Here is a 24516-nt window from a genome sequence, read left to right as displayed (position 1 = left end):
TTTGCCACCCCTTCCTTCCTTCCTTCCTTCCTTCCTTCCTTCCTTCCACTCTCTCTGTCTCTCTCTGCTGTCTCTCTCTGCCATCCCTCCTCTCTCTCTCTCTCTCTCTCTCTCTTTTCCTCCCTGCCCAGTGGGCAACCAAGGGAGGGACAGATCACTCTTGCCAGAGATCTGAATGCTTGCAGAGGGCTTTTGAAATTAAGCTGAGGACTGCAGGTTGCCCACCCCAGCTTTAGATGTTGCCCCAGAATCTGTGCCTGGAGGGAGCTGCTTCAGTCTGCCTACTTATATGGCTGGCCCTGAAGAACATTTCACTTGCACTTTTTTAACATTAGGTTGTAGAAAAGGAGATACCTGACAGTATCATATGGCAACATAAACTTGCATACTTTCAGGCAGGCACAGTTTGCCAAAGGAGTGCTCCAACAGAACTTTTTAAAAAGCCTCATTAAAATGCTTTAAGCTTATTGTGTGCAAAAGCCCATACCACAGAGGCCTGAGAAGACGTAAATGGTGAGGGAGGAATAATAATATTTCCAGTGAAGCCAGAAGGCATAAGGGTCGATTCTAATGAAATGTGTTTCCTCTCTACAAAAATAGCCCTGAATCAATGCATATGAAGAACAATGTGTCAGAAGGTGGAAGCATCTTGCACCGAGGTGAACAAGAATCTAGTCTCCTACTCACAAGTCATTCTTGTAAAGTCCATTTAGATTTTGTATTGTAATGTTTTTCATATATAGCCCTCCATTAACATTTTTTCATGAAGGGAAAAACAACACCAGTTACTTTGATGTGGATTCTTATAATGGGATGAACTTGGAAAAGGAATAGGCCATAGAACCATTTTTAAAGGAATGCGCTGCAGCAAACTGAAGAATTGTCACCCCAGAAAAGAAGTAGAAACACAGACAGGGAACATTTAAAAGGTAGACAGAGGACAGACAATACTGTTTTCAGCAAACTGAACATGATTTAGAAAAGGGATTACCGCCCATCCTACTTTTTGCCTCTGGTAAGCAGGTTTTGCATGCTTTTGCATTGCTTAAAAAAAACTCCTGCAAAACCTATTTGAACAGAGGCAACAGTAAGACAAAGCTGGTTTGAAACTCAACATTAAGAAAACTAAGATCATGGTATCTGGCCCCATTACTTCCTGGCATATAGAAGGGGAAGAAATAGAAGCAGTGACAGATTTTATTTTCTTGGGCTCCAAGATCACCGCAGACGGTGACTGTAGCCATGAAATTAAAAGATGCTTGCTCCTTAGGAGGAAAGCTATGGCAAACCTAGACAGCATAGTGAGAAGCAGAGACATCACCTTGCCGACAAAGGTCCATCTAATTAAAGCTATGGTTTTCCCAGTAGTAATGTATGGCTGTGAGAGCTGGACTATAAGGAAGGCTGAGCGCTGAAGAATTGATGCTTTTGAACTGTGGTGCTGGAGAAGACTCTTACGAGTCCCCTGGACTGCAAGGAGGTCAAATCAGTCCATCCTAAAGGAAATCAACCCTGAGTGCTCATTGGAAGGACAGATACTGAAGCTGAAGCTCAAATATTTTGGCCACCTAATGCGAAGAGAAAATTCCCTGGAAAAGACCCTGTTGCTGGGAAAGACTGAAGGAGAAGGGGACGGCAGAGGATGAGATGGCTGGATAGCATCACCAATGCAATGAATATGGACTTGAGCACACTCTGGGACAGAGCGGAGGACAGGAAGGCCTGGTGTGCTATGGTCCATGGGGTCACGAAGAGTCGGACATGACTTAACAACAACAGTAAAACAAAATAAACACATGTGTAAATAAACCTTAGGAAGCAAAGCCTCTCTCAACCTAGTTTCATCTGTCTTCAAAAAAACTTGTCTGACTCTAGCTTGAGCCAAATACAAAACATGGTCCTAGGAACAAATTTGAGTGGGAGCTGGCTGGCAGAAAGGTCAGCCTGATGAACTCCCATCTGTAGCTTCTATGCTTCTGCAAACCATGAAAAGCTGGAGGAGCAATAATGAAATGTAATAAAAGCAAGCTTTTGATATGTTTTCTCATCTCTACAACAATTCTTTTGAACAATAGCTCCTGGGGTGAAATTGAGATAATAAGCTATTTATATGAGCTGCCAGATTTCTTCCCAGTTGGGTTTTAGGAACAGGATTGAAAATGAGGCCCTCTCTGATACAAAGCAGCAAAACTGAGAGGCTATGTATGTTTGGCCAAATGCTGTTTGGCCATTCTATAATTTTCAGAGAAGGCAGGCAATGGGAATTGAATTATGCTGCATATAATTGCAGCTTCATTACCCATATTTACATATTTGAAAGGCTTAAAGCCCAGTCCTAACCCTGTCTACTAGGGAGTCAGCCCCATGGATTTAAATGAGACAGATGGCACAGTTTACTTACGTTTATTCAGAAGTATATTCCACTGAGTCCTGTCAGACTTTACTTCCTAGCAAGTGTGTTTAGGAGTGCAGCCCATTGTGTTTAGGAGCCTTAACAGCCCATTCCTAAACAACCAGGTAGCCTCCAGATGTGTTGGACTACAACTCCAATCACCCCCATCCAGGAGATGATGGGACTGGTAGTCCAGGGCAATACACAGACATGTTGCTGTGTTCATGCTTGCACAATGGGGAGCTAGCAGTTCTAAAAACAACCCAAAATGAGTAAAAACACTTGTTTCCAAATCGGGACAGGTCAGCAAAGTTTCCTTCTGCGAGCGCCACTGACATTCCGCATTCCTGAAACTAGTGGCTCTGTTAATTTCAGGTTGTTTTTAGAACTGCTAGTTTTCTGTTGTGCTAGCAGTGGGTCCTGCTAGCACAGGGGCAGCATTGAATACTGCCTCAACGCATATAGAGGGCGCCAGGTTGGAGAAGGCTGATCTAGTGTACATCATAATTAGAGATGCTGGAGAAATCTGCAATGGATTCAAATGAGTTCAGACTTCTATGAATCTGACCTGCGGATTCCCCAGCAGACTGACTTTTCCCGAGTCACATGGATTCCATGGACATGCAGACCAGTTTTTCACTTTGGGGGGGATTTGTGCTAATTTGCATTAGCACTAATTCACATTAACTAATGCGCATGTGCCCAAATGTGCATTAACGCTAATGCACATTACTGCAAGTAGAATGAAATTCTGGTAAAAAATCCAATTTCGTCAATAAGTGGATGATAGAATGAAAGATCCCTGACAATCCACGAAACACAGAGGGAATGGATTTAACAAAATCCGTATATCCCTGATCATAATTCCTCTGGGCAAGGGCAACGCCTGTATTCTGTTCAGGAACGAGCATAAAGTGATTGCTTAATCAACGTTAAATGATGGTAGCTGTAATGATGGTAACATTTTCCCTATCAGCTGCTGCTTCCCTGTGTAATAAAAACTGCTCAATTCTACAAATTCTACTGGTCTAGGGAATTTAGTCTAGTTTCCTTTATGTCTAATTCGCACACAAAACTTTTGGCTGCGTACAGATGTCTATGTTATTGCTTTAGCACTGATCCTGCAGCAGCAGCAGCAACAGCAGCAGCATACTCAATCATCTAGTCTTCTTGGAGAGTCTTCTCACCTAGTCAGGTTCTGGGGAAATATTGTTCCCTTTAGTAATGAACTTGGGTGGTCCCGTGCCTATCAGTTTGGGAAGGAAACAGGGCCATTCAAAAAGCAAGACAGAAGTTTCTGCATATCGTAGCTTAGGCGTGCAGAAGAATATTCGTTTACAAATGAAAATAAAAAACCAAAAAGGTCCAACAACGATCTAGATTTCCAGGACCTATGGAACCATAAGGGCTGTTGAGCCACAGAATGTTGAGGTTGTCAGTTGAGGAGAAAAGGGAAACTGGAGGGTGGATTGATCTGCAGGACTCACCCTAGCAGTTTATAATGTAATGGATGGATTAGGACACACGAAGCTGCCTTATGCCAGGACAGACAATGAGTACATCTAGCCCAGTATTGTCGACACTGATTGGCAGCGGCTCTCCAGGGTTTCAGGCAAGAGTTTTTCCAACCGTACCTGGAGATGCTGGGGATCGAACCTGGGAGCTTCTGCATGCAAAGCAGGTGCTCTACCACTCAGTGCAGGCTGGTGGCTCCGATGTCAGTGGGGTGGTGAATCTGCTCTGGGTTTCAGTCAGAACTCTAAAGGAGCTGTCCAAGGAGCGAAGTTCTGACTGAAACCCAGAGCAGATTCACTGCCCCACTGACTTCAGAGCCACCAGCCTCCACTGATACCACCGAGTTACAACTCGTTCATTAGTATATGTGGGGGTGGGGATGTGTGCTATGCAGTTAAAAACTCTCTACACTACGAACCTTATAGTAAGGGGAAATTTTAGGAGGTGAGAAAGAAAAGAAAAAGGACACACTTTTCCTTTTTCACTCTCCAGGAACACACACACACACACACACACACACACACACCATAGAACAATAATAAAGTGTTCACTATGTAGCTCTGTATAGTAGGAGCACTCCAGATATGGGCTGGGGATACACAGCAGTATTTGATTTCAGCTACTCACTTGTGTTCTTTTGGTTTTCCAAATTTTGGAAGCCAAATTTGCACAACACTATTGGTTGGCCCTTGTGTCAATCAAACAGCCTCCCCTCTTGGAACAATTTTAAACTGTTAAAAAAGAGTCTTAAAAAAAACTTTTAAAAAAATTAAAAGCACTGAATACACATTTGATAGGATAAACATGCAGGCTCTTAAGGAAAAAACCCTCAAACAAAACAGTCTGCCAAGCATGGGGCAGAGGGAAGGGGGAATGGGAAAAGGGAATCCACAGGCTGAACGTGTACCTTTACAACAGCGAAGGTCACAGAAAGAGGCAGAGCCCCCCCCCCCCTCAAACATACACTTCTGTTCACAGATGCATCTGTATGCATGTACCATTCATTTCTATGATAGCATGTAACAGCCTTTTGGAAGTTTCAGTGGTGATTTCTTTAGCCATTCTTGCAAGAATGGTGTAACTGGAACTATTAAAATAAAGCCTCAGTTGGCAAATGTTGACATTCTCACTGAGGAATATGGGTAGTTTCAGTCATAACAAGGAAAGCCAACTAGAATCAGCCTGCTCCCCACTGACACACATTTCATGCAGATGGGAATATGGTTGTCACACTATCCCTCTGTTTGCATCATCTGCCATGGATGTTTAGAAGGCAGAGCTGGCCCTACCATGAGGCAAAGTGAGCAGTTGCCTCAGGCAGCAGATGTTAGGTGGTGTTGAAGGGGCAGAAACAGCAGCCCCCTGGCTGTTCCTCTGTGTTGGAGGACAGCGCTGTGTGTTCCAGGCAGCTGTCTCTCCTCCCCGTAAGCTAGCTTGCTGCCCTCAGGTCTGGTGAAGATGCTGTCCCATCACCAGTGTGGATGTAAGATTCAGCTGCCAGTCTGTTTGGCTTCTGTAGGTGGAACAGAGAGGTGCCTCCTTGCCCTTCATTGCAGGCAGCAAAATGTCTCGGAACGGCCCTGTTAGAAGGTTACAGCCCTCCATGTGGTGTCACAGCCAGTGGGTTGTTACCAGTTGTTCCAGAATCTTCTTCATCCATTAGACCTCTCTGATGAAAGAGGGCAGTATCTTGTAACTGATGAGGCCATGCCTCTGGAAGAACCCCTTCAGCTTCTCTCAGCAATAGGCCCTGGTAGCACCTGATATTTTCCTCATGAACCTGAGTTACCTCAGTGTTCCCTCCATAGGCGCCTGCTGTGTGGTTGACTAAACCATTGGCAACATTGGCCACATGGACCTTGTTGCCAGCTTGCTTCTTTCTGTTCTTTCGCTGGACCAGGAGGCAGGTGAAGACCTGCTTGAACCTCTTGCGGAAGTGTTTGGAGATGAGAGCATAGACAATCGGGTTGAGGCAGGAATTGGCATAGGACAGGCAGTGAGAAGCCAGGCGGCAGGCATAGGTAGCTCGGTTAAAGGGGAAATAGCCAAACCAGAAGCACAAGATCACCAGGTGGTGGGGCAGCCAACACAGGCAGAAGAGGACAGCCACGGCAATAATCATCTTGGTGACCCTGCGCTTGGCTTTACGGGACTCTGAGATTCTCTCAATGGGGTCCACAGCAGTCCACAAGAATTTAATGGTCCTAGCATAAGCCAGACTGACGACAATGACCGGGAGGACATAGCCAAATACAAAGGTGAGGATATCTAAGATCTTGCGGCGTTGGTCTTCCCAAATAGGGACACAAATGGGCACTTCCTGGTAGTGGACTATTTGGTAGTAGCTGAAATATGGCCCAGCAAAAATCAGTGACATTGTCCAGATGATGACAATGGCAAGAGCTGCATTGCAAGAGGTGCGGAGATCCCGGGATTTCAGTGGGTAACGAATAGCCAAATACCTAGAAGCAGAATTGTAGAGAATTGTGTTTAACAGAAGACATTATGTCCACCACCACCCCCAACACACACAAGCACCATCAGCATCCCTTTCTCACTTCTCTATGGCTGTGTCCATGTCTTGCCCCCTAATTCAGGTGACATCCAGCCTGGGCTACTGTAATGCATTCTACATGGGGCTGCCTTTGAAGATGGTTCAGAAACTTCAGCTAGTACAGAATATGGCTGCCCAGATATTGGTGGGGACTGGGTGGTCTGCTCATGCGATGCCATGCCAGCTGCACAAGACCACTTTAAAGTGCTGGTTTGCTTGAAGGACTGCCTTCTCCCCTACCAGCCTACCCACATTCTGAAGTCATCAGCAGAGGCCCTTCTCACCTGCCCACCACCAAGGGTGGTTAGGATGATGAATACAAGGGAGAGGGCCTTTTCAGTGGTGGCCCCACACCCCTGGAATCAGCTTCAATCAGGGGTTCATCAGGCCCCTTCTTTGCAGGTCTTCAGGAAGGCTCTGAAGACCCACCTGTTTCTGTTGGCCTTCTCATAGTCTGTGGGCTGCTGGTTTACTAGTGTTATCTGTTTTTATAAATTTTATTGAAGTTCTATTGTATTTGTTTTGCATCATTTTCTATTGATTTTATTTTGTAAAGGCAGCCTAAGTAATTTAAAATAAATAAATAATCCCCACCCCGCAAAGACTATCCCAGTGACAGTTCCTTCTAGGTTTCCCCCCAAAGCCCCCAAATATGTTTGGGTTAAAATGCCACTGAAAGCACCCTGTTCTGTAGCTCACAACAATTTGTGTAGATTTAGATATAGCTTTGTATGGTTCACACATAATGTGATACAGAGTTTGCTTTTTCAATATAGACAGAAGGCAGAATGGGTTCAGAAACCCATATGCACTGTGAGGAATGCCAAACATCCAACCTGAACAGAGAGAATACATGTTCTGACTGGAATGTATTCATATATCCCCTGTGAGGGAACAGTAAGAGCTGTTAAGTAGGCTGCGGTTACTAAGGGGAAAGGGAGGGGAAAATATGGAAAGGGTAAAGAGGTAAAACTGGAGAAAACATATGTGGAGGAAGCAAGAAGTACTCTCTGTGGATTATGATATGGGAGGATGGGGTGAAAGGTGGGGAACAACAGGGGCCTGAGGAATAGGTGTGAGGCTGTGACAATGCATGCAGTGCAATGAGGTGGCAGAGTTCTGAGGTAAGAGAATGGCAGATGGGAGGCCCCATTTTTTAATATTCTCCTACATGGAAGAGCTCCCTGCAAGAAGAAAACTAGTACAATGAGGAGCAGGCTGGGCTAGATCCTTTCTGCCTGATGTGACAGGTTTTTACTTGCAGGGAATTTTAAGTTTCATTTAAAACTGTACCCCTTCTACAGTCTGGCAGGAAACACTCCATGCTACCACTTCAAAACTCCACCATCTCATTCTGCAGTATGTGTAGACCAGGCAGTCTTGGTAGTACTTCTTTTTGCCCTGGCTACACATAAGGCAATTTCTGAAGATGTAAGCTGTCATTGGCATCTTTAGTTAATGAAAGATGGGAAATATTTTTTTAAAAAAGCATTAAAAATTGAGAACACGCACATCTGTAAACACTTGGATACTTTGGATATTCAAAGGAGCAATTGCCCTTTACCGCTCCCTTCTACAGAAAAAGTAGCAAGCCTACATTGATCAAGCAAATTCTCTTTATTTGGAGGACAAAGGGATGGTCTTCTGGGTAGTGTTGGAGAACTGTTTGTATTTACCTGTCCACAGAAACAGCTGCCAGGGTGAAACTGCTGGCATACATGGTGAGGTAGATGAGGAAGTGCACTGCCTTGCAGGCAAAGGCCCCAAAGAGCCACCCATCCAGTGTGTAGATGGTGGCCTGGAAAGGGACACAGAAGAGGATGAAGCAGAGGTCCGCCACAGCCAGGTTGAGGATGAACAGGTTGGTAGTGTTGTATTTCACCTGCCCATTGCGGAGAAGCACAGCCAGCACCAGGCCATTCCCGACTGTGCCCACAAGAAAGATGAGGGAGAAGATCACTGGCACAATAATGCCTACGGTGCGAGTTTCTAGGCTGTCTGATGATGTGTTCCAGCTGTCTGGCATCTCCCCATCGGAGAGCAAGGGCCTGGCAAAATAGAAAGAGATTGAAAGGGCAGAGAAGAAAGTGGTAGCCATGAAACCACCTTGTTAAATCCCTATACTTGCTTCCAGTCTGCTCCTGGATCCAGCACAAGCATCTTGTGCTGACCTTCAAAGCCATTCATGCTCTCCCCCTGCCCCCATTTATCTCTGCACTCTTCTTTCCTAATGTATCTCTGGCCTAATATATCTCTGGCTCTTCCAGCTCCACCATCCTCCGCTATCCAAAGATCTCCTGCTCACTCAAAAGACTCCACCTTTTCTAGTTGTCCTGTATGCTTGGGAACTGCCTCCCAGAACACCTGTGTGATGCCACCTCTCTTACTTCCTTCGAATTTCTCCTCAGAACTCACCTTTTCCATGAAGCCCTTGGACACACCTTCATTCCCATGCTCTACTGCAGGGTGGGGTACCTTTCCTGGTCAGAGGGCCAGATTTGTTTCAGAGATGCTCATGGGGGGCTGCATTCAGTGCTGGGCAGGGCCAAAGGCAAAAGTGGGCAGAGCTAAAAGTCCAAGGCCCCGCCTCCCAGTCCATTGTTTCCCATTTATAGTAGGAAGCCTGTCTGCTCAGAAGTAAGCTTGAGCAGCAGGCCTACTCACAAATAAGCAGGACAAGCTTCTGCATGACCACTGCAACTCAACCCCTATCTCAGTCTAAGCACACGCAACTGTAACAACTGTGGCCACTTTCACACATTGGTTTTTTAGCAAGGTCATTCTTCTTTAATCACTGGCTTTTGTGGGAGTTTAAACAATGCTGCTGCTCTCCTGCTGCTGTCTCACAACTTCCCCTCCCTCTTCCCATGTCATCTGAGAACGGGGAAAACCTGGCATTTTCTGTGCTTGCGATTGAAATCGCCATTTCCCCCCTGTGTATTTCCCCTTTAGCACTTTGTCCCGCTTTGTGTGGGTATGTGGTAGGGGGTGTTGGTGGGCTGTGTTGAATAACATTGTCATGTCAACAAATCGGTGGGGGGGTGGGGGCAGGTCACTGACCACGCTTCCAGTGACCATTTCTGCCTCTCTCCGATTCCACTACGGGCACTTGAACTGTGAAGTGGTTAACCATCCCAAATACTTCTCAGAGATCCCCCTGAACACAGCAATGCTTACTTCTGAGTATTGGCTGTAAGGCTTTCCTTTCCTGGGAGTAAGTGCCACTGAAAGCTTTTCTACATGAGGCTGTTAATTGGCTGTATCTGCTTTCGGTGTCGTCTCAGCATTGAGATCCAAGTGCTACATGAAGAGTGTTTCCTTTCCTGCTTTTGCACTATATAACTTCTAGGTGGACCTGTGGTATAGCCGAATAGCGCAAATACACAAGAAGAAATCACACTTTCTTTCTCTTTCATGATTAAATGATGCTTTTTCCTTGCTCTAAAAAGACTAGCCAAAAGTGCTGGTTAGATACAGAAGCAAAACTGGAGGGTCATGGCATCTAAAGAATTTGTAAGTGACTGTGAGTAGGGAATGATGAGTGCACGATAAATGCTTCTTGTAAAAAAGCTCCGTGTCTGTTTAGGTATCAGCATTAAACAAGCAAATTTAATAGTGACATTGGGAGATGCAAACCCCCTTCCTCCTCTGTGATGCAAGTGACTCAGATTACATAGGCATGAGATTGGATTAAGTCCAGGTCATCCTGGGTGTCTGGGTTCAAGACCCCTTTCTCCTTAGCAAGCACAAGCCTCAACCCTGGCTTCAGTCCCCTCTGGAGGGAGCCTCTGCCAGGCACCACTTAACCTTCTTTGATTCATTACATTCCCAAAGCTGTTAAACCTTTTTATTTGCTTCATGTTTTGGTGAGTTAAAATCTCCAACTTTGTTTGTGAGGACTCAGCTACAACCCAGCTTGCCTGGGAGAGGAGGGGAGGAGGGGACAGAACACTTAAAGAGAATGTTGGTGGAAAGAAAGGTCCTGGATTGCAGATTTTGTTTTGTTGATTCATTAAATGGCACAATAGAGTAGTGGGGACTTTATGAAAATTGCTATCTTTTTTCTCCCCTGGCACAGATCCTGCACTTTTAACAGTAACATGATTAACAAATGGAAAAGGTGCAGCTTTCCCTGTAACTGGAAAGTTGGACTTGCCGGATTCCTGCCCATCACACAGATATTAAACGTACAGGAGCCAGTTGATTGAGAGACGTATTGGTCCCCATGGTGTACAAGTATTTTGCCCCACTATTGCAGGGGTGCAGAACCCCAGGCCCATCTGGAGCCCAAATCCAGCCCTCTGGGATTCCCCAGGGGACCATGTCCACTAATGCTGCCCCCCCTTCCCCCAACCGCTGATCATTTAGTGGTTTCCTGTCTTTTGTCACATTCCTTCTTCCTCCCTCTTCGCAATCAACACACTCCAGGAAACAAAGCTCCAGGCTAACACTACTTGATTTGTTAACGACTAGCTTTATTACAAATGCAAATCCTATGAAACTCTCAGACTGCAAGGAAACAGTTAATCCACACATCCATGAGTATCAATAGAAGAGCCAAAGTGGAAGTTAGGGAAGTTGCCAGCAGTCTGGGCATGAACTTCACAGCCAGAATTGCTTCTCAGGGATGCCCTTCCCTTAGTGTGGCTCCCTCCTACATTGGCTTCCAAGAGTGGCCAACCTGGCAGAGCATCTGAGCCCTGCCCCCAACTTTTCCTGCTTCACTCTGCGAAGGGCCCTAGCATCCCTCAAGTCATGCCTCCCGCCACCCTTCTCCTCCTCCTCAACTTGCGTTCCCATAGTAGAGGAATAGGGGAGCCGTTCAGGCTGGGCCATCTGTGTGTCAGGGTCCTGGGAAGAAAGTCTCGCCGTACCTGGGCTCACTAGGGAGGGTGCCTCCATCTGTTCTGGCTGTTCCTATTCTGATTCCAGATCTGAGCTGCCAGACATCTCCACACGCTCAGATTAATTTCTGACAGTTTTGATATGTGTGTCTGTGTCCCATTCAAGCAGGCTGAAATGCCTCTCTTAGGGCCTAGTTACTGGCATTAAGAGTTTTAAGCTAAAATAAGCTGGTAGTTTGGCCCTGCCCCCTTTGGCACTGGTCCCACCCACCACTGGAATGCAGCCCCGAGAGCTTCTCCAAAATTGAATCGCATCCTTGGGCAGGGCTGGCCCTCCCATAAAGCAGGGTGAAGCACCGTTCCCCCTCTCCGCCCCCTCCAGGAGGACCCATCACCACCTCCAGCGGGTGCTCTGGTAAGTCTAACCAGCTGCTCACCTACTGCGGCATTTGCCGCAGCAGGAGAAGGGGGCCAGCAGGGTTCTCCATAGCAGCTGGCTGTTCAGTGATGCCAGCGGGTGCTCTGGAGAGTCCCGTGGATCCCCTTCTTCCACAGTGGCAAATGCTGCAGCAAGAGAGCAGCCAACAGGGCTCTGCAGAGCAACTGCCCACCGTCTGTTTCACTGTCAGTAAAACAAAGGACAGGCAGCTGCTCTCAGCCACCTGCCCTCTGGCTCACACTGAGAATCCTCTCAGTGCAAAACAGAGGGGTGGCGGGCTCTCTGTAGATCTCCTGCGAACCCCTCCCACAATGCCTGGCTCTGAGGAAGGAACCTCACAGGGTCAGGCATTTGGGCCTGGCCAGCTCTCTGAAGAGCCACACAGGCCGTTTTCTGTGGCCGATGAGGCTCTTCGGAGAGCAGTAGCAGCAGCAGCAGCGGGGGGAATCGTGTGTGGATGGCGCATGGGGGTGGGAGGCAAACGAGGCATGGGAGTGGGAGGGAAGTGTGTGGGAAATGTGGCATGGGGATGGAGGTAAGACATGCCCTGGTGGTGGGCGGGGGAGATGTAGCAGGTGCGGGGGGGGGGGAGACACCAGTATACTCTCTTATTTCACGTGGTGGAAGAGCTTGCACTGACCCTGCCCTTGAGCTGAAAGAGGTGCAACACCTCTGGTGTACACACATTTCTTTTGTCCCACTGTTGCCTCTGCTCAAACAGGTTTTGCAGGTTTTTGAAAAATACAAAACTGTTTACTAGAGGCAAGAGTGGGATGAGCTCACTAACTGCCAACAGTAAACCTAATTTTTAGACTGTTTTCAACTCTCTTAAAAAAAACCTATTGTCTGCCTCCAATCTAAGGCTGCAATCTGAAACACACTTACCTAGGAGTAAACCCCATTGGACTGAGTGGGACGTATTTCTGCCTAGATGTGCATAAGATTGCAATGGAAGTGTCTTTAGGCTGTGATACTGGAACCTTTACTCCAGATTATCCTTGATCCCACTGCTGTCCATTACGGTTTGGTGCATACAACTGCCTTGCTAGTGGCAGCTGCTTTTATATATCTGCACGTAGCTTTTCCCTGCTCATGTTCAATGGATAATCTGATTTATTCTCCCTGGGCAAATATGAGATTTCGCACACCAAAATCAACCCATGCTTAGGTGGTTCATAGTGCCCTACAACTTTCCAGGTGCTGCTTGTGGCAAAATGAGTCCAACGACCCATTCATCACGAACAAGGAGCTGCTACAGACACAAAGCGTGACAATCGTGTACACACCATCCCTGACTGGATGGAGTATGGTGGCCTTCTTCCATGGAACACACACATTAAAAGATTCTTCCAGTGTCCAGAGCCTGGAGACGTGAAGTCTGGTAAATCACAGCAGCTGATAAAATCACATATAATTCGGTATCAGATTCAGGATCTAACAGACTTTACAATGCGAAGCAACCATTTTCGGAGTCTCTGAGTGGAAAAAGATAGCTAACAGTCTTCCCCAACCTGGTGTCCTCCACATGTGTTGCATTACGACTCCCAACATCCCCCAGCCAGCATGCTGGGAGTTGTAATCCAAAACATCTGGAGGGCACCAGGTGGGGAACGCTGGTGTAGAAAATAAGGAAAAAACACATGGTTTTAGGAGCATTCTTAAAATGAACACTATGTGGATTTTCATTTGTACTGTAGTGTTTTGTATAATGCGTGTGAGTTATACTATTGATTAAAATATAAATGTAAAATATTAGGAACATCTGCAAAATTAGAGTGACTTAGGGATAAGGAGAGATTAGTATTATAGAGAAAAGACTGTTGGTCTTTTTAGCTGTGAATGGTCTTTTTAGCTGTTCAGCTTTTCCGCATGTATGAGAAATGTGAGTATCACAAAGTTCTGTGTCTTTAGCCTTTCTTCCCAGAATCCCCTTGCGGTGCCCTGTCACTTTCTCTCCTACTCACTTCTGGAATGCTCTCAGATCCACACAAGGATCTAATTCTCTCCCCAATATGATCCTTCTTTAGAAATATGTCACATCCTATTAGCAAAGACTTGCATAGGTAAGAACCTTTATAAACCGAGCATTACTACAAAAAACAGTACCATAAAGATATGATCATATAACATAACTTATAAAACATGAGCTAAAATATAGCTATAAAGGAGCCATTATTCAAATATATTAATGAAATAAAACCTTACATATCTCCAGCACTTGAATGCTCGCCCAAACAGAAAGATCTTGCAGGGCTTTGCCTTTGGAAGATGCTCAGGCTCTGACTCTACTTACCCCGTAAGGGAATGTGTAATTTTATTCTCCTCCTATCCATCTGCCTCACACTAGATGGGACTGGCACTGAGCTTCTGCCACCACCGCCCCCTTCAACCCTTCTGAAATCTAGGGGGGGGGGTGTCTTTGTTCTCCCTTAGTGCCATCTGCCCCACACTGGAAGAAGGTATGTATCTCCTGACATAGTCCTTTCTGCCTCAGACTATTGCTGTTTCTTCCCTGCCTCCCATGAATGCAGCACTTCTATGATGGGAGAAAATGCACTGCTGAAATTCTCCCTTTGGCACAATTAAAAGCAGGCAGGAACCTTGCCTACAGGCAGGAACCTTGCAAAAACCTTGAATTTTGCAACTCTAGGAGGGACTCCTCTCCCCCTCCCCTGTTACAAAGTTCCTTTTGGGCCACACAGCAAAAAAAAAGAGAGAAGAAAGAAGGAGAAGCCCTTTTCTCCTTTGCATTCCATTCCATGCCAGGCTGTGCTTTCTTCCTCAAAGCCAGGCAGTAGTACTCACTTGTTAAGAAAGGTGGGTTCCTCCTGGCCTCTTTCAGGTCTCCACCCTCCAGCAGGAACGACTGGGCAACATGGAGACGTCCTTGCCCTGCTTCATTCCAGTGCCAGTGGGAGAGAAACTAGGGAACTCTGTAAGTTGTGATGAGCAGAGCTCTCCTGTGTCTCTGTCTCTCTTGCTCTAGCTACTTCTCAGCACATCTCTCCCCGCAACCCCTGCATCTGCTTTCTCTTCTCTCTTTCTCCTTCCTTGATGTTTCTCTTTCTCTAGATTTCTGCTCACCCCCTCCTACTCAGCCAAGCCCATTGATCTTTTTTTTTTTCCTTGAGGTTTGGTTGGGTGTTAACCCTCCTATGGCCAGATCTCCTTATCCTGTACAATGCATATCTATCTATCTATCTATCTATCTATCTATCTATCTATCTATCTATCTATCTATCTATCATCTATCTGATCGCTTTTGCTAGCCTCTTTCCCAGACACTACCCTGCCTGTTCTACAGGGATCCATCGGAATATAGAACAGAATATACCTATCTCGTGGGTTGGTCCCCACGTATGAAAGCACAGCATATTTTACCACTCAGTTTTAAGCAGAAAGATCACTTACACTGCTATAACAGAAGAATGTGTTCACAACACCATCTAGATGGCCCTGGGAAAAACAATGTGTGATCCCCCGCCCCCTGCCAAGCAATCTGTGAGGAACAGGTTGTGTGTAAAAGCTGGCATTCAGAGGACAAGGCTTTTCCAGCATGCATTGGATATATGTAGGCTTCTTAGAATTTCTTGGTGTGTGCTGAAAGTGAGATTCTGCATGTAGCACACTGGCAGTGAAGGTGATCAGCTCACCATGGACTTGGCATCACCACCACACACAGGGTTTTCAAGGGTTTCCCTCACAGCCAGCATGCGCCTGACTGTTGTGTGAACAGTGGTGTAGTGGCTTGCAGGGATGCAGAGCCAACACTTTTTAATTAGCAGGGATGCTGATATTCTCTACCAGCCCTCTCAGAATTCCCTGTTCCCTCTGGGCTGAACTCCCAGTAATTCTCACAGTAGCTGGAGAAAAATGAATTTTCCCAGCAACAAGATATTGGCTGGGTTCACACAACACGCTAACCCACACTCAGTGGTTGATCAAGTGGTTATCTTATTGTCTGACTGCAGTGTGTTTTCCACAGGGCGGCTTGTTTAACCATGCAGTGTGGCTTATTTTTCTCGAACAAACCACCCTGAGAACCCATGGTTTGTTGTTGGGTTGTTCAGCGTGGTTAACAAGCCACACTGCCTGGTTAACAAGCCACCCTGCAAAAATGTGCTGTGTTCAGATAACACAATAAGCCACCCTGCAGAAAAGGCGCTATGTTCAGACAATATGATAACCCATGGTTCAACAACAACCTACACTCAACCACTGAATGCGGGTTACTGTGTTGTGTGAACCCAGCCATTGTTCCCTGCTGCAAAATATTTTGGGGTAGTTTGGGCATTTAAGATCCATTAGCTTCACAGTGGAGATAAAAACTGCTTGAACTAGTTTGTTGATATGGGTCAACACAGCTGCCTGCATTTTTAGACTCTCCTTGGGGTTGTGGCTATGGGGACAGTCCTCTGTTTGAAGAGCTGTCCAGTCCAAATCCAGTTTAAAGATAAAGAACCATCAGAAGGGAGAGCCAGCAGGGGCCTTGAAGTTGTCCATCATCCACCATCAGCACCTGGACAGCAGACTGAGCAGTCAGACAGCTCACCTGCTCAGTCTTCCTCCCCATTCTGGTGAGATGTATTGTATTTTTATTTAAATTACAGTAATTATTTCCATCTAAAGTGCATCTATACCTATAAATTAGCATGTGCAAATTTGTTGCAAATTGATGTCCTCTTTTTGGGTAAAGCGTAGGTGGCCACCCTAATTCCTTAACTTGTTCATTCTCACAGCAGTTCTGTGAGTTAACCCAGCAGTCCCTTTCAAAGCAGGGGAGCTTAAGCCAAGAAAGAGTAGGCTGATCATGATCCTGCTGCAAGCCTGTGGCAGGATTTTAACTCCGCTCTCCAGGTTGTATTGCAATCTTCAGCTCATGGCCAATAATGCACTTCCAAAATGCCCAACAACTTATGAAAGCTATTGTGTCAGCAGTAAGGAACAGAAAGGGAAATTATGCGTGGTGTGGAGAATGTGGATGGGGAGACATTTTTCTCCCTCTCTCATAATACTAGGACCCAGGGTCATCCCATGAAGCTGATTGGTGGGAGATTCAGGACAGATAAAAAGAAGTACTTCTTCACACAGCACATAGTTAAACTATGGAATTTGCTACCACAAGACATAGTGATGGCCACCAATTTGGATGGCTTTAAAAGGGGCTTAGACAAATTCCTGGAGGAGCAGGCTATCAATGGCTACTAGTTCTGATGGTTATGTGCTACCTCCAGTATCAGAGGCAGTATGCCTACATACACCAGTTGCTGGGGAACATGGGTGGGAGGGTGCTGTTGCACCCACGTCCTGCTTGTGGATTTCCCATCGACAGCTGGTCAGCCACTGTGTGAACAGAATGCTGGACTAGATGGACCCTTTGTCTGATCCAGCATGGCTCTTCTTATGTTTTTATGTGATACATGTTTGGATGAAACTGGTTCTAAACTTAAAAGGGTGTTGCCTATATAAAGGTGAAGGTGTCCCCAACCAGTCGTGTCCAACTCTAGGGTGCGGTGCTCATCCCCGTTTCTAAGCTGAAGAGCCAGCGCTGTCCGAAGATGCTTCCGTGGTCATGTGGCCGGCATGACTGAACACCGAGGTGCACGGAACACTGTTACCTTTCCCGCCGAGGCAGTACCTATTTATCTACTTGCAATTTCTTGCTTTCGAACTGCTAGGTTGCCTATATACCATGACCCTATCTATACCTTGTCATTTGAAAATTAGAGAAAAATTATATGTAGCCAGACCCTGTCGCCCAGGGGGATAGGGAAACTGCTGCTCTCCAGATGTTTGGACTAGAACTCTCAGAAGTCCTGACCATTGGCCATGCTGGCTAGGGCTGATGGGAGTTGAGGACTAAAACATCTGGAGGGCACCAAGTTGGGGAAAGCTGTTGGAGCCAGTGCGGTATAGTGGGTAGAGTGCTGGAGTTAGACCAAAGAGTCTGGGGTTCAAATCCCATCTCAGCCCTAAAGTTTACCGGGTGAACTGTATGGTCTCTCTCTCTCTCTCTCTCTCTCTCTCTCTCGCCATAACCTATATCAGAGGAGATAAAAAAGCAAAGCTAGTCGTACTGGTCCATGGGTGGGTGTGGAGGATCCAAAAGCCACAGTGGGCAACACTTTTATTAGAACCCACCAAATTCCACAAAAATGTTCAAGCTTTTGAGTTCTCCAGAGCTCTTCATCAAGCTAGGTGGTACGAAAATCAGGAGATCGCCGAAGAAACAGCAAAGTCCAAAAATCTGGCCAGATATGGTGGCTGTGAGGTCTAAAGTTTAGATAGACTCAGTCTCAAAATGCAGATTGCAGACTGAATGAATTAGTCAGTGGTAGGTTTGCAGGTAACAGATTACACCTAGCAACACCATATGATCTCTCTCTCAATCTCTCTCTGTCTCTCTCTCTCTCACCGTAACCACCCTCAGAAGATTGCAAAGATAAAAGGGCAAAGACATAGATGCTACCCTTGCTCCTTGGAGGAAAGGCAGGATAAATAATGTTATCAATAAATAAAAGTTGTGCAGAGCTCAATCCTAGAATCAATTTTCAGTCTTGAAGTATTCAAAGCAATCATAAAGGCAACAGCTTTTCCTTTACCACATGAAGCCCACATATATGGGATTAGAGAGAATGGCATCAGTATTGGGGCATGTAGCTTCCTGTCAGCCTTAGATCTTGGCACCTTAGAAATTAAGTACTGCTCTGTAGTATTTTACTATTTTATACCTTCTGGAAGACAAGGGGTGCTTGGGTAGAGACATTCTGCACAGTTTTCCCAGATATAAGCATGTACATTTTATTCTTGTCACTGGTAAGGGGAGAGAAAAAACGCCCTAAAACAAATTGCTCCCAAGAAGGTTCACAGGCAGTTTTTTCCCTTGTCATATACGGATATAAAGAGCTGCCATACTACATCAGACCAGTAGTTTGGATCCAGACTTTGCCATACTTACAGAAAATCAATGGGACTTAATTGGTTTCAATGGGCCCACTCTAACTACCTCCCCCAACCTGGCACGCTCCAGATGAGTTGGACTACAACTTTCATCATGCTGTCTGAGATTATGGGAGTTGCAGTCCAACACATCTGGAGGCCCTTGAGTTAGGAAAAGCTGCTTTACTACCAGACTTTATCAGCACCTAGTCTCTGATATCTTAATGTCAAGGTTTCCCAGGCTTTTAGCTGGAGGGAGAGAATCTATAGGACTCTCAGACATGATACGATGGACTCAAATAGTATGATTACTTGTATGGCTAATACAATGAACTTGAGCACGCTCCGGGAGAGAGCGCAGGACAGGAAGGCCTGGCGTGCTATGGTCCATGGGGTCACGAAGAGTTGGACACGACTGAACGACTGAACAACAACAACAAATGGCTAATACAATATCCAGCCTTATATCCTACATCATCTGCATGTTACTGGAGACTGCAGAGTTTGCTATCCCACAGTGTCCTATGAGCTTAAAACAATTAGATCCATGGATCCATGTTTGGAGTCTTAATTTAACATGGCAGATATACACAGTTTGAACTATGGCAGCAGCTGGGATAAACAGGCTTAGGAATCAAGCGTAGAGCTAAATGTGGAAATTCCAGTATTTAATTAAGGATGCATTCCTATGCAGTTTAGACAGGAAAAAAAAGTCCTACAACTCGAAGCGTCCCCCAGCCGGCATGCTGGGGAGGAGAACCTTTTGAAGTGAGATTGTTGAAGTGAATCAAACTTGCAGCAGGGCATCTCCAGAACAACTGAACAATGGCTACCCCAACTCTGGCCAAAGACCTATGGATGTCTGAAGTGCCTGTCATGTGTGAATTTTCTCTCTTTCTTTCTCTCTCTCTCTCTCTCTCTCTGCCCCTGCCCCCCACTCTCATACACACACCACACACAGTTAAACATTAGGCAAGAGATTCTACTGAGTAGAAAGAAAGAAACCAAAGTACCCACAGTCTCTTGTTGAATGCAAGTGCTTTGTTGCCATGGAAACAGGTGTATCTGAAGGCATGTGGCCTTGCCAGTATATGTGTTAAGTAGAGAGTTCCTGTCTATTTGTCACTGCCCAATGTATGTTTCTTATTAGAAGAAGATGGTGCTTTTGGCAGTGTGTGTGTGTGTGTGTGTGTGTGTGTGGAGGGGAGGTCTTTTTCCTCAACACACTAGAAACAAAAGCATTACCTGCTTTTATGGCTAATACAATATTCAGCCTTATATCCTACATCATCTGCATGTTACTGGAGACTGCAGAGTTTGCTATCCCACAGTGTCCTATGAGCTTAAAACAATTAGATCCATGGATCCATGTTTGGAGTCTTAATTTAACATGGCAGATATACACAGTTTGAACTATGGCAGCAGCTGGGATAAACACACTAGAAACAAAAGCATTACCTGCTAAGCCATGCCAGTGTAGAGCTGGGGGAAAGTGCTATAAATGCTCATGGGCTTTTGTTAAACTTCTTTATTGCCTTCACAAAAAGTGTGATGGTGAGTCTTTAGAACATAGGAAGCATCTAGCCCAGTATTATCGCCACTGACTGGCAGCAGCTCTCCAGGGTTTCAGGCAAGGGTTTTTCCAGGGTTGGGGAGAGAGGGGAGATGCCAGGGATCGAACCTGGGACCTTCTGCATGCAAAGCAGGTGCTCTACCACTGAACTACACTCCTCTCAAGCTATGGACCACTTGATATGGATAAGTAGGCATATGGGAGCTTTAGATGGAATCCAGATTTCCAGGGAGGGTTGGGCCAGTAGTATCCATTACACTTGCCAACTGGGTGTTGGTCCTACTGGAGACTGCTTTAGTAGAAATTTGGGGATGCAAAGAACAGTTCTCAGTTCTTAGCAACAACTGCTGGACTTTCTGAATAGTTGCCACAGTTATGTGAGCTGGTTCCACCACACACTCACCAACCTGCAAAGCCACAGTTGCTCTAGAGAACATGCATATGTACCCAGTGCCACACTCGGCAAGAATCATGGTATGCCAGAACCCAGAAACATCCTTAACTTTACACTTACACCTTTGCAATGAGTTGCATCCCTTGCACCAACAGCCAAACCTGTGGTGAACACAGAATCCCCACAGTGGGCAAGCAGTTCAATTCTATGAAGATTCAAACAGTCAAGGTCAGGGGACCCCAACCTTTCTGGTTCTCACAAAATGGCTGCCAAAGGGGTAGGGGTTGTCCATTTGTAAAATGGCTACCATGTTAGGCACGGCCAGATACAAAACATATATCCTAGAAAGCAAACTGCTGAGACTATAAGGAAAGTAACTTGGCCAAGAACCTAAATACAAGGCAGAGATGGGGTCTGAGCCCCAAATTTGCCCCCATGAAACACAACAAAATATCCATTTCACAGAAGGCAAATTGGTGATGCTCAAAGAAACACATACAGTAGTCTACACCACACCACACACAAAACCAGGTAAAACATATGCACAGCACAAACAAAACAGCCCCCTTGCTGTCCCCTCTAACCCCCGCTCCCTGGATACTACCTACTGCCCCCAGCTTACTGTTGTCTTTTTTTCTGGGTGGTTGTGTATGCTTCAAAACAAAGTGCGGGGCTGCAGTACTTTTATTTTCTAAGAAAGCCTCTGGAGACCAGAGGCATTTATGGAATTAAGGACCAAGGGTAGCACTTTGCTTTGCAGCATTAAAAACCAGAGAAATTACATACACCAGCACCCTGAGGAGGCTGGTGGCTCCAATTTTGGTGGGGCTGTAATTCCATTCTGGGTTTTAGTCAAAACCAGCCAGTATTTTAAAAGAGTTATCCATGGTTTAAAAAAGTTCTTCTTGATAATAAAAAAACTTTTACAATAAATTAAAAACCAGGTGGTTCAGGGAATCTTGCAGGCACCAAGAGAGGTGTCTGCAGTCAAATCGATGGCCACAGGCACTGTGCTGGAGACTCCAGGACAGGGTGGTGTTGGCAGTGGAGGTTGGTGGCTCTAATTGTGGTGGGGCTGTGATACCAGCCAGAACTCTAAGGAGCTATTCCAGGTGCTGAGCCCAATTGAGGGGGTAGGGTTTAGCACCATGGATAACTCTTTTAAAATACTGGCTGGTTTTGACTAAAACCCAGAATGGAATTACAGCCCCACCAAAATTGGAGCCACCAGCCTCCTCAGGGTGCTGGTGTATGTAATTTCTCTGGTTTTACATGCTTGCCTCCATTGACACTGTAGCATGGGTGGTGATTTGTAACACATTCTCCAGATGTTTTGGATGATAACTCCCATAACCCCCAGTTCGCATAGCCAATGGTCAGGAATTATGCGGGTCATGGTCCAAACATCTGGAGGGGACCAGGTAACCTATCCCAGACTGAGAGCATCTCTACACCAGCCTAATATCCCACATTTAAAACAGGGCTTTCTGCTTCCATTTTTAAATGCGGGATCACAACAACTCCCTTTTTCATGCGCTTCCTTTTCCCCATCCCCTTTCCCCCTCCTCCCCCGTATCTGAGTCTTCCATATTTTTCATTGATCTCGCTCCTCTTCTTGCTGCTTTTCCTCTTTTCACAGACGGAACTCAAATGGAACACAGTGGGGTAATTTGATAGTTCATTATCTGCAAAATATTTAAAAGCAGAACAAAGGGCATTTAGTGCAGGAGATGCCCTGGAGGTTTGCAGCGTCATCTAAAGGGCCCGCAAACATCCGTGAGACAGCCATCTCAACAGTAGGATAAAAGCTCCATGTGAAGAAAGCCTGAAGGTCCAGATCCAGTCCTGTCTTGCCAATGACACATCCCTGATTAGCATGGTGCATGCTCTCTCTAAACCCACCAAGACTTGCTGCACCATTGAGTAAGGTGGACAAAAGCATATCATAAAAAGCATAGCTCACCAAAAATGCCTGCTCAGCTAAAGAGGTGACTATTTTTTCTCTATATATTTGCTTTTGTCCCTGGGAGCAGCAGTGCTGTCTCATATCAAAGCCTGTAACTAGGGAAAAGGGGAATGAGCAAGCTCTCGGCCAAAGGGATCTGCTGATAGCAAAAAGGGGTGGGGAGAAGCAGCCTACAGGGTCAGCTTGCTGCAGTTAAGAGGCACTCTGGTCTTGAAGGAACTGTGGCAGCCATGGATGTCAGAGCATTGTTCATCTGCGTGCTGCTTCTGGAGCCCTGGTGCCAGAGATCTCAGCACACCAGAGCAATTTCCCTCTCCCAGGAAGGAGACTTTCCCCTAAGCCAGGCTCCCCTGGCTCATGATAAGTTCCGTGAGATGGCGCAATCCAATCCTGACATCCATCTCATCCGGAGTAAGCCAGGCACCCAAGCGAGGCCCTACAGCCTGTCACTCTCCCCAGATGACTACCACCACTACTTACCCAAACCGAAGCGCCTGCTGCGTGCCCCCCGGATGATGAAGTTGCTGGGCTCGTCCTATGATCCCTTCTGGATGTCTTTTGAGGACCCCCGTGGTCGGAACACAAGCCTAGAAGAATTCGGCGCCCTGAGCCAAGATCTGGCTGAACGTACAGCTCGATTCAGGAAGAAACTCCTGCAGGAGGCCAAGGGACTAGATCTTTCCGAGCTGCTGCCTCCCGAGGATGGGATCCCCCGCAACCTGAGCCAAGCCCTCCTCCCCCGCCTCCATCAGTGGCTAGTGGCTAGTGCTACCTGCCATCTGACCTCTTCCTGGGTGGATATGGGACCCATTTTCTGGCCACGCTGGGTACGCCATACAGACTGTGACCTTACGAATGTTGGATGCTCTTGGCCTCCAGGCATGGCTTGCCGGCCTGCACAGGTCACTCACATCAAACTTCTCGCATGGCATTGCTGGGCAAGCAGCGACCGGACTCGAAGGCCTGGGAAATCCCTTCAGCAATGCACTTGGAGGCAAATCCCTTATCCGGTGGTGGCTGCATGCAAGTGCTCCTGCTGATGAGATGGTATGGCAGCGGTTGCACTGTCAACTCTGGACGTCTTCCAGATTTTGCTGTCATTTCCCAATCAGTGGAAAGCCGGTGTACTCAAGATATCTGAACCAGGGGGCAACTGTAGCAAGAGATAAAAGAAAGCAGGACGCCGTGAAATTGTGAAAAACTGTGCCTTGGAGAGGTCTCCACAGTGATGAGAGAAAACCAGACTTGAGGAATTGCTGCCATATCAAAGGAAAGGAAGCCAAGGGAGTGAAACAGAGGCACCAACAACTTTCTCAGGTTGACGTGCATAATGATAAGTTGACAGCAGACAGTGACCGCATTTCAACATTGATGTGCTGGGAGGCAAAACGCATTGGAAACTCAGTGAATTGTGCTTGTTGTCACTGAAGGGGAAACATGATGTTCGTGTGAAGAAATAAATGGGCTTAATAAGTGTTTAGGATAAGTCATGTTGTCATTTTTTGATCTGGATCTGGAGCAATTGCCATATTGTTGAATTTATAGTCTTGTTTGAACATAACGTCATCAGCCTTGGATATAGAGCTCTCAGGCACAATCCACCTGGAAGTTTTCCTGCACAGGCTCCACTGATATGAATGGAGACATGCCAGAGCACAGAAGTCTCCCATTTTCAATGGGGCTTGTGCGGGGGGGAGGGACCTCCAAGTGGGTTCTGCCCCATGGCTCAGGCTGTTTATGCCTCCCCGCTAAACTAGTGTGGCAGCTACCAAGATGGAGGAGTATTTTGGTTAGATCCTCTTTTGCTTAGATCTTTGATACTGAAGGGCTGCTACTCAGTTCATTTTTCTCTAAATGAGTTCTTAAGATGCACTTTGGGAGATGGAAAGAAGGTGCCCGC

General features: G+C 46.3%; 2 protein-coding genes across 2 annotated transcripts; one reads left to right on the top strand and one right to left on the bottom strand.

Moving 5' to 3' along the window:
* Nucleotides 1–4656: 4656 nt before the first annotated feature.
* GALR3 (galanin receptor 3) lies at nucleotides 4657–14792 on the bottom strand. The gene is made up of 3 exons (XM_084809768.1): nucleotides 14550–14792; nucleotides 8138–8509; nucleotides 4657–6369 (listed from the first exon to the last, which is right to left on the bottom strand). The coding sequence occupies exons 2-3, from the start codon at nucleotides 8485–8487 to the stop codon at nucleotides 5499–5501; spliced, it is 1221 nt and encodes a 406-aa protein (XP_084665894.1). The 5' UTR covers nucleotides 8488–8509; nucleotides 14550–14792; the 3' UTR covers nucleotides 4657–5498.
* A 7987-nt stretch (nucleotides 14793–22779) lies between these two features.
* LOC146339614 (noggin-like) lies at nucleotides 22780–24094 on the top strand. Its single transcript, XM_084809767.1, has one exon. The coding sequence runs from the start codon at nucleotides 22847–22849 to the stop codon at nucleotides 23654–23656; it is 810 nt and encodes a 269-aa protein (XP_084665893.1). The 5' UTR covers nucleotides 22780–22846; the 3' UTR covers nucleotides 23657–24094.
* Nucleotides 24095–24516: the final 422 nt, after the last annotated feature.

Source organism: Heloderma suspectum, chromosome 7 (genome assembly GCF_057233095.1).
Source record: "Heloderma suspectum isolate Gila_16-S chromosome 7, 16-S_ref, whole genome shotgun sequence".
In the NCBI taxonomy this organism is placed as follows: Eukaryota; Metazoa; Chordata; class Lepidosauria; order Squamata; family Helodermatidae; genus Heloderma; species Heloderma suspectum.
This window is presented reverse-complemented; position numbering and strand designations above follow the sequence as displayed.